Genomic DNA, 9,693 nt, shown 5'->3' on the forward strand with positions numbered 1-9,693 from the left:
GCGTCCAGAAACAGACTCGAACATATGTGACTAATACTGTTTTCAACAAAGGTAATTCAGGGGGGGGAAAGATGAATCTTTTCAATAAATGGGGCACGAACAATTAGATATCCATATACAAGGAACGTTTATAGATCCTCACCTCACACCATACATAAAAATTAACTGAAAATGGATCACACACCTAATTATAAAAGCTAAACCTATAAAACTTCCAAGACGGGAGACTTCTTAGGGAGTTCTAGTTAGGCAACGGTTTCTTAAAAAGAATACACGAACGTGACCTACTAAAAGAAAAAAAAATTGATCAACTGAACTTCAACAAAATTAAAAAAAACATTTTGCTCTCCAAAATGAAAATAAAGAATAATAAAATGAAAAGGCAAGCCACACACAGGGAAGAAAATTTTTAAAAACAAGTATTTGATAAAGGACTTGTATCCACAATACATACAAAACTCTTAAACTTGATAAGAAACTAACAGGCCACTCCTTCCCCCCTAAAAATAATGGGCAAGAGACTTAAACACATACGATGGCAAAAAGGTACATTAAAATATAAACACCATTAATCAATAGGTAAATGCAAATAAAAACCACAATGAGACATCACTACATACCCAATAGAATAGCTAAAATTTAAGTGGTGGACAATGATGCCCAGTGTGGCCAGGATGTGTGGCAAATTGGGGCTCTCCTACGTTGCTGGCAGGAATACAAAATGTTATAGCCACTTGGGAAAACAGTTTGGCATACTATACACATGAGCTAGCAATTTCATTCAGACTCAAATGTTCACAGCAACATTATTCATCATAGCTCCAAACTGGAGACCCAATAACCATCACCTGGCGAATGGATATCCGTACAATGCGATTCCACTTAGTAATAAAAAGGAACAAACTGCAAACACAACACAAATGACTCTCAATAGCACCATGCTCTCTGAAAGAATCCCGACGCGAAAGACTACATGCAGGACTGTTCAATTTATAGGAACTCATAGAAAAAACTAAAGTGACGGAAAGCAAATTAGTGGCTGCCAGAAGCTAGAGGCTCAGGGCAGGGCACTGCCTGCAAAGGATCACAGAACTTTTCCGGTGACAGAGATGTTCTATACAGTGATTGTGGAGGTGGTTGGACTAATGTATACGTCTGTCAGAATTCTGGTTTTGTGCATCTAAATTTGATATATTTATCATATGTAAATACACCCCAATAACGCTTACAAAAAGAAAAAGGAAACACACACTTTACTTCCACGCCAGTGCTAAACCCGACAGCCCACCACACAGGGACCTCCTGGCAACGGAGCTGGAAGGATCTGTGTCGGTCCAGTACCTGCTGCTGCAGAGCCCGATCTGCACGGAGCCTCCTTGTGAAGTGACGCTGCGGACAGGTCGCTGGCAGTAAAACCACAGTTCTTCTTCCCACCGTTGCCTGTAACGCACTGCTAGAAAGGACACGAAAAAAATTAACATCTCAAGCAATTTTCCAAAGGAACTAGGAGATCCGCAACTCCACGTGTTAAACAGAATAAAATGAACAGCTATGACTGAGAAGTGAGGCATTTTTCAGCCTGTCGCCTTTGCACATAATATTAGATACTACACGCCGCAGACGAATAGGTGCGTACTTTGCTTCTTTTGCCAGTTAGAAAATACACATGGAGCACTTCATATGCTCTAAGCAGTGTTCTAAATGCTAGGAACATAATAGCGAGCAACACAAAGTCCCAGCTATCCTGGAGCTTATACAGAAGAACTACACAAATACTCCTTCGTCCCATCCTCAGAATGAACTATGCCATCTTTCAAATAAGCAGACACAGGCAGAGCTAGGTTAAAGACCTGGGCTGAGCTAAGCCACCTAACAAGTGACGGGGCTGGGCTTTGAACCCACATCTGATTTCACAGCCCAGGTTTTGCTCACAGGGATACACTGCCTGCACTAATATCAGGCTTTCAAAATTGAGCAGTTTTTCTGGCTTTGGATCATTTGTAAAAAAGTGGGGGTGGGGAAGGGCTTTAATACCTTGAAGGGGAGACTAGAGGAAAACTCTGTGTAAATATTCACAGCCCTCTTGGGTCCTATACCTAAATACAGGAATGTCACATTCCAAAGTTCAATCCATCATCTCAGAACGCCTTTTCAGGTCGAGGGATGAAAAGTTAAAGGAAACTGTACGAATGTGAAACTCTAAACTGTCTGCTTTACCAGAAGTCCTGAGGACAAGTGGCTCCTACCTCTAGAGCCACATGTAACCACTGTCCTACAGCATGCCCAAAAGGGCAAAACTGCTAAACTCCTGTCTTACCAGACCACGTCCCTGTTGCAGGTAAGAAAATACATTTTAAAGGCGATGAACAAACTAAGTTTAGTGCCTGGATGTCATATTTTAAGGGGGGCTTAGTTCATGTAGAACATTTGGAAGACAGCACTTTGGGAACAACCTCTCAAAGCAGCTAAGAAACCAGGACACAGCAGATTTTGCCCTTCCTGCTTCTGAAATGGAGTCAGGGACATCGTGCATGCTCTGCGGGACAGCGGTCCCACCCGCCTGAAGGCAGGGAGCCCAGTCTCCCTCTGACTTACACACTGTGTGTGGGGGCCAGCGGGCTCCCGGGCCCCGGGCGCGACCTCCCCGAGGAAGCTCAGCTGCAGCGGGGAGCTGGTCCCTGAGGGGACGGACAGGCGCCCCTCACTCCGGGTCTCCTCTGGGCCCCTGGGTCTGCTGTGGTCGATCACCGAAAACGGAGGTTCCTGGTTCGCGGCTGCTGCCGACACCAAGCAGGGTGTTATGGAGGAGTCCGCCGCTCCCAGGAATGGGGTGCACGACGGAGCCAACAGAGGCCAGATGGGGGGGTCAGGCAAGAAAACGGTCACAAAGGCCTCCGGGTACGCAGCCGGGAGAGCGGGCGCGGCCGGCACGAGGCAGGGTGCCGGGCTGGGCACCAGCACCGCGGCTGGGAACGACAGGCCGGGGGCGGGGGTGGCAGCAGGCCACCAGGGCTGTGCGTCCTGGACCCGAGCTGTCAAGTGGGGACAGCAAGCGTCCCGCGCACTACAGCTGTCCGTGGGCAGCAGCTTCTTCCGCTTGTGCTTCCCCTTCCTGCCAGCAGCCGAGCGACTCTGCTTGGAGGTGGACTCCCCTGAAAAGACAAAGAGAGGCCTGTGAGGAAGCCAAACCCCGTGGGAAGAGAAGGGTGCCACTCACAGGTGATCCAGGGAGACTGGACAGGACTCAACATCCCAAAGACTGACTGTGCCTACGCAGGGGGGCAAAGAGTAGCTTTGAAAAGATGAGCAAGGTCCCGGATGAAAGTTGTTGCTATACAGGACACTTATTTCAGCACCTCTTAGCCAGCTGCTTATAAACTCAGCTTCTCGGATCTAAAAAACCCCCCAGATAACAAACTGTCGGAGTGATTTCAGCATCTCTCAATCAGTTCCATACGAGCACTCGGTATCTCCCAGGACTGACACAGGCTTTATGAAACTGACAGCTATGGAATAAATAGAATATATATTTTAAAATGTAACTACCTTGAATATATGAATATTTAGCTTTGCCTCTGCCTTCTTGCTGAAGGTAGGAGCTGTAGGGTGGTGACAGGATCTTTTCCCGAAATTTATCCACGTAATTCTGTTCTTCCTTCTGGGTGTGGGCGGAAAGGACGGCCTTGGTGAGCCCCACACGTCTGAACTCGTCGGGGGTCAGTGGGGCTGGGTGCACGCTGGGTGGCCAGGCCTCACAGGCTAGGATGGTGTCCTCTGTGAGTGTCAACTCTGCTGAGGTGGAAGAGGACAGATTTTAATACCTACCAACTAGCTGCACTTATTTATTTTCACCAATGTATCTGCCTTTCAATAAATTTTACAAACGTTATTACAACAGCTGGAATATAAGAAACTTCATCAACTTAGTACAAAAATTCTTATTTTTCCACCTTTCCTTATACTTTGTATGTACATTGTATATACATTTTACAGAGCTATAATATTCAATGTGCATACTTATGTACTTGTTTAAATCTTTCCTTTATTGTAAATATTTTTTCTATCTCTCTGAATTCTTTAACATTTTTTTTTAAATCTCCGAATATGTAATATGTGGTTCAAAAATCAGTAAGCATTAAAAAGGTAGTTAGCATATTCTCATCCTGTCCACTATCTGCCCAGTTCCCATCTATTCTCCCCAGAGATATTTGTAGTTTCTTTATGCACCTTTAAAAATAAGCATGAATATAGCTTCATGTTCCCCTCCCCTATTTTTACCCAAAAGGCATATAATATGTACACTAGCCTGCAATATGTTTTTTATTTTATAATATCCCTTTTATCAGTACATAGTTGTCTCATACTTTCTTATACCACGTAGGTTTCAATTTCGTTTACATGCCACCGGTTATTAAAGTAAGCATCTGTAGCTGGGCTCTGAGTTGCATCTAAAACATTATTTCCTCCAAGTACGAAAGATTTTATGGTGAACACTGGTGGGTTCCCCCAACATCCATTCCACCTCTCCCCTGCTGTGCAGTATCCCAGCAGTATGGGTGGTCCCGGCCTCACTCTGCTTCCTGAAGGGGGATCTGATTAGTCTATACCAGCACAGCTAACAGAGGACTTCTCATTCTGGCCAAGATGGAGTAACAGGGGCTGAATTCACCTTTCTGCATGAAACAACTAAAAAAATGAACAAAATATAAGCAGCAATAAGTTTCAAGACACTGAACATCAGGTAACAAAGGAGAGTGATCCCTGAGGGACAGAAACAAATGCAGTGAGCCCGAGGACTGCCCTGGCTAGAGAAGATGGCACCCACACTGTCAACTAGCCTGACCTACTTTGCACTGACAGAACCGTCAACTCAACAGCAGCAGAATAAACATTCTTTTCAAGTGCGTACAGAACATTTACCAAGACAGACCGCACTGCAGGCATAGAACAAGTCTCAATAAATTTAAAGGAATTCAAGTTTTGTGTGTTTTCTCTGACCACAATGGGATTAAAGGACAGAAATCAACAACAGAAAGAGGTCTGGCGAATCTCCAAATACATGGTAACTAAATAATATAACATAAAAAAATATAATTTCAAAGAGATATCAAAAGAGGCATTAGGCAGTATCTGAACCCAATGAAAATGAAATGCAATATATCAAAATGTGTGGGATGCAGCTAAAGATAAAAGAAAAAATTATACTAAAATCCATTAGGAAAGAAAAATGTCTGAAATCAGTAACTTCTGCTTCCATCTTAAGAAGCTGGAAGAGCAAGATAAACAAAAGCAAGCAGAAGAAAGGAAATACTGAAGAGTAGGAATCAGTAAAGCAGAAAACAATAAACAGAAAAATAAATTAAAAAGTCGATGAAATTATAAATTCTTTGAGAAGAACGATAAAATTGACCAAACTCTAGCCATACCAATCAGGAAAAAAAGAGAAAATACAAGTTACTAATTTCAGAAACTACAGAGGGGCCATCACGAGAGGCCTTACAGGTACCAAAAGACTAATAAAGGAACATTATGAGCAACTTTATCCCAATAAATTTGACAATTCAGACAAAATGGACCAGTTCTCTGAAAGAAACAAATTAACAAAGTTCATTCAATAAGAAGTAGACAAGCCAAATAACCCTATATCTATTAAATAAATTGAATATGTAGTAAAAACTTCTCCATCAAGAAAACTCCAAGCCCAGATGGCTTCACTGGTGAGTCTGAGCAGACATGTAAGGGAGAAATAACAGCAATTTTACATAAACTCATCTAGAAAACAAAAAGAGGAGGAAACACTTCCCAGTCATGCTGTGAGACCAGGTTCATCCTGGGACCAAAACCAGACAAGGCCATTGTAAGGAAAACAAACAGACAAAGCTACAGACCAAGAGCCCTAAACAGAGATCTAGGATCTTATGAGATTTTAGCAAAATGAATCCAATATGTAAAAAGGATATAATACATCATGACCAAGTATCATTTATTCCAGGAATCCAAAGACATTTTAACATTTAAATATCAATTCATGGACTGAAAAACTAAAAAAGAAAAACTTTATGATATCTCAGTAGATGCAAAGAGATTTGACAAAGTCCAACATTCATTTCTGATAAAAAAAAAAATTATCAGGAAATTAGGAACAGAAAGAAACTTACTCAGTTTCATAAAAGGCACCTATGAAAAACCTATAGCTCACATAATGTTCTCTCTCCAATCAGGAAAAACACAAGGATATCTGTTCTCACAACTTCTATTCAGTATTTATGGGAAGTTCTAACCAGCTAATAAGGCAAGAAAAATAAATACAAAAGATCCGGATTAGAAAGGAAGGAGTAAAACCGACTTTCACAGACATGACTGTATATAATTCCATGGCATCCATGAAAAGAGTTTAGTAAGGTTGTAGAATAAAAAATTAACAGGTAAAAATTGATTATATTTCTCTACGCTAGCGACAAAAGTCGGAAACTGACATTAAAAGGCAATCCTTTTTGTAATATGAAATAATCAGGGATAAAATTGACAAAAGATGTGCCAGATCAGCACACTGCAACCGCCAGACGCCACCGCAGGGAACTGAAGGGCATCGCGTAAATGGACAGATGGACACGCTCACGTTCTGGACGGCTCTGTACTTTGAGATGTCAATTCTCCCCAAAGTGACGCACAGATTCAACATGATCCCAATCACATTCCCTGCAGGATTAGTTTTAAAAGACACTGAGAAACTGATTCTACAGTTTATATGGATAAAAGACCTAGAATATTCAAAGCCATCTTGTAAAAGAACAAAGTTGCCGGATTTTCACGACCCGACTGCAAGACTCAGTACAAAGCTACAGGAATCAGACGACGTGGAACGGGCAGGAAGGACTGATCAGTTTCGTTCGTCTTCTCAGGGAACCAACTTCTCGCTTTAATTTTCTCTACTGTCTGTGTGTATTTCGATTCCTGCTTTTCCCTTTATTCTTCCTCCCTCCTGCCCTGGGTTTCCTTTGCTCTTTTTTTGCTAGCTTCTTAAACCGGAACTCAGCCTCACTGACTGGAGACATTTCTTCTCTAACATTAGCATTTCAAGCTCTTAGTCTCCTGATAAGCCCCGTTTTCATGGTGTCCACAATGTCTGGTATGCTGTGCTTCTATTACCACTGATTTTGAAATATTTTTCAATACTCTTGTGATTTCTTTTCTGAATCATGAATTATTTAGAAATGTGTTATTTAGCTTTTAAATGTTTAGGTTTAAACATCTTATTGTTATTGATTTCTAACTGAATTAACCCGAATTGGGGAACACAACGTCAATTACTTTAAATCTGAGAATTACATTATAGCCCAACACAGTTTACCGGTGCAGGGAGGGCGTGTTAAATTCGCTGTGATTACGGAAGGACCATTTCTCTCCTTAACCCTTTCCACGTGTGCGTCCTATCCTGGAAGCTCCGCTGTTAACGACCACACATGCACGGCTGTTACGTCCTTGGACTGTTCTGTCGTCACGAAGGGCGGCTGGGAGGCCTGTCTCGAGGCCTGTGCTGCCGACGCAGGCACCACAGCCGCTTCCGCTCAGCTCCTTCCGCTCAGCTCGTCGTCTGGATCGTACTTCTCGCCCCGTCTGTTGTTCTCACCTCGTTTGTTCATTTACATTTCAGCCGTACTTGGCGGGCAGCATATAGTTGGGTCTTGATTTTTTTTGTTTTTCTGACAATTTCTGCCTTTTAATTGGTATTTAGTCCATTTTATGCAATTACTGATATAGTTAGATTTAGAGCCATTATTGGTGTGCTCTATTGTTTTTTGTTGTTGCTGTACTCTTCCCTTATACCCTTCTTTCTCGTTATTTGAGTATTTTTAAATGTTACATTTTAATTTATGCCTTGGTTTTTTTTAGCTAATTTTCGTATTTCACACTCTGTCTTGATCCTGCTATAGGTTCAAAAATATCCACAATGGCAAACGTTTCTGGAGAGTAACTGTCAATGTTTGACTCTATTCTGCCACTTGTCTGTTATGTGATGAGTTAAGTTACTTAACTCGTTTGTGCCTTAATGGTCCAAGTATAAAATGGAGAAAATGGGAAACGCATCCGTGCCCCCAGACCCTGCTCGCCGTTAGCCAGGGTGTGAACTGCGGGAACGGGGGCTGTCCACAAAGCAGGAGGCACAGACACCTGCAGCTGCGGCTGCAGCACGTCTAGGCCCTGATGCCGTTTTCCGTCCTCGGAATGAGGTGGCCTCACATGTGCTGAGACTAGTTTAAGGTCAGGAGAAATGGTTATCCGTAAATATCCTCTTAAATAAAAGTACACGGATGTCAGTATAAGTCCTTTCAAAACGGTAATACAAGACCACAGTATAAAAAGTGGAGTGGCAGAGTCAGAAAATGAGCTTTTTATGGTGGCTGAGACCCGACCTGGCCCGGGCTGTGTCACCACCGGCAGCTGCCTGCCGGCATAGGGCCACGGCAGTGCGGACATGTGTGCTGCTCCTGTCTTGAGGGGCCAACCCACGTCCCATAAAACTGTCCCTGGCTCAGCAACAGAATCCAATCTCGCGACAGCTGTGTCTCTGGCCTTTCCTGCCAACCCATGGCCCGCCTGTCAAACACTATGCTCTCCACCTTAAAGCGTGGTTGTGAGGGTTACACGTGCTAAATCCCTGTGGGGGACTAAGGACACTGATCGCACGCAGTGACAGCTCACCACTCATTAACCAACGTGCTGCCGAAGACTGGCAAAGGTGAATTAGGGATGATCCGGAAACATGACTTAATGCATTTGTCACCGTTTCTTCATCCACCAAATTGTTATAAGTAATGAAAAAGTTAAAAAGATAGGAGGCAGTAAAAAGGAATAAAAAGAAGGTATCGGAATAATTTCCCAGGTCATTCTGCTGTTAAACGACAAGTGTTTCAAACATCCTCCTCTTTTTTGCCATCAGAAGACGACGAACACGTCGGTGTATACATATGACCTACGCAGTCACAGCTACAGAGTTTGAAGCACTTATCTTCCTTTAAGGTCAGCAGCAAAGTGACACCTGCAATCATAGCGGCTAACACTAGCCAGCAGTTTGCCACTGCATGTCAGTGTTCTAAGCGCTTTACAGGTGTCAGATGATTTGATCAACAAATGACAGAGATACAGTCCAAAATATATGTGTGCAACCAAAATAAACATGATAATACTTCCAAAAATACTTTAACTGAATAAAAGACGACAGTATAATTTTGAAGTTGTTGCTAAGTAAATGGTACGTGACCTTTGCCTTTTCACAGGTGTGTTTAGTGTTGAATATACCGCCAAGGAAAAGGTAAATGTGGCACCTGACTCTGGGGGCGGGGCGTGCACAATGGTGCTGCTGTAGCTGCACTGGCTCACGCCGGAGCCCAGGCTCGGGGCTGCCGTGGACGGCGTCGGCGCAGCTCGTCCCTTGGCATCTGGGGGCGGTCCGTTAGGTGGTGGTTCCGATTTGGGTGCAGCTGGGATCTGAGGGTCTGCAGCTGGTGATGTAAGAGAAACTGAACATGAGAATAAAAATCCCCCACAGGACAGGACTTAAAAGAAAGTTCTGTGTGGATGAGTTAACAAAATTCGAGAGGAAGTAAATGTCACTTTATAACCAGTAGTAATACCGAGTTGGGGGGGCACTATGCAGGAAGGAACCTTCTGTAGAGACAGGCAGGGAAGAGC

General features: G+C 43.3%; 1 protein-coding gene across 5 annotated transcripts in view; it reads right to left on the minus strand.

Annotated features, from left to right (window-relative positions):
• PER3 (period circadian regulator 3) overlaps positions 1-9,693 on the minus strand; it is a 45,332-nt gene that overhangs the window by 8,406 nt on the left and 27,233 nt on the right. For 3 of the 5 annotated variants that reach the window (XR_001517132.2, XR_001517125.2, XM_006914442.3), the window contains exons 15-18: positions 9,327-9,503; positions 3,547-3,792; positions 2,596-3,152; positions 1,342-1,453 (exon numbers count right to left, since the gene is read on the minus strand). Coding sequence is in view for 1 of the 5 variants with exons in the window: in XM_006914442.3 (XP_006914504.1) it covers positions 1,342-1,453; positions 2,596-3,152; positions 3,547-3,792; positions 9,327-9,503 (1,092 nt within the window). In the remaining 4 variants the exon portion in view is untranslated. The remainder of the gene's footprint in view (positions 1-1,341; positions 1,454-2,595; positions 3,153-3,546; positions 3,793-9,326; positions 9,504-9,693) is intronic. The other 2 variants (XR_001517131.2, XR_001517130.2) reach the window with 2 other exon arrangements.

This window comes from Pteropus alecto, unplaced genomic scaffold, assembly GCF_000325575.1.
Source record: "Pteropus alecto unplaced genomic scaffold, ASM32557v1 scaffold125, whole genome shotgun sequence".
Lineage (NCBI taxonomy): Eukaryota > Metazoa > Chordata > Mammalia > Chiroptera > Pteropodidae > Pteropus > Pteropus alecto.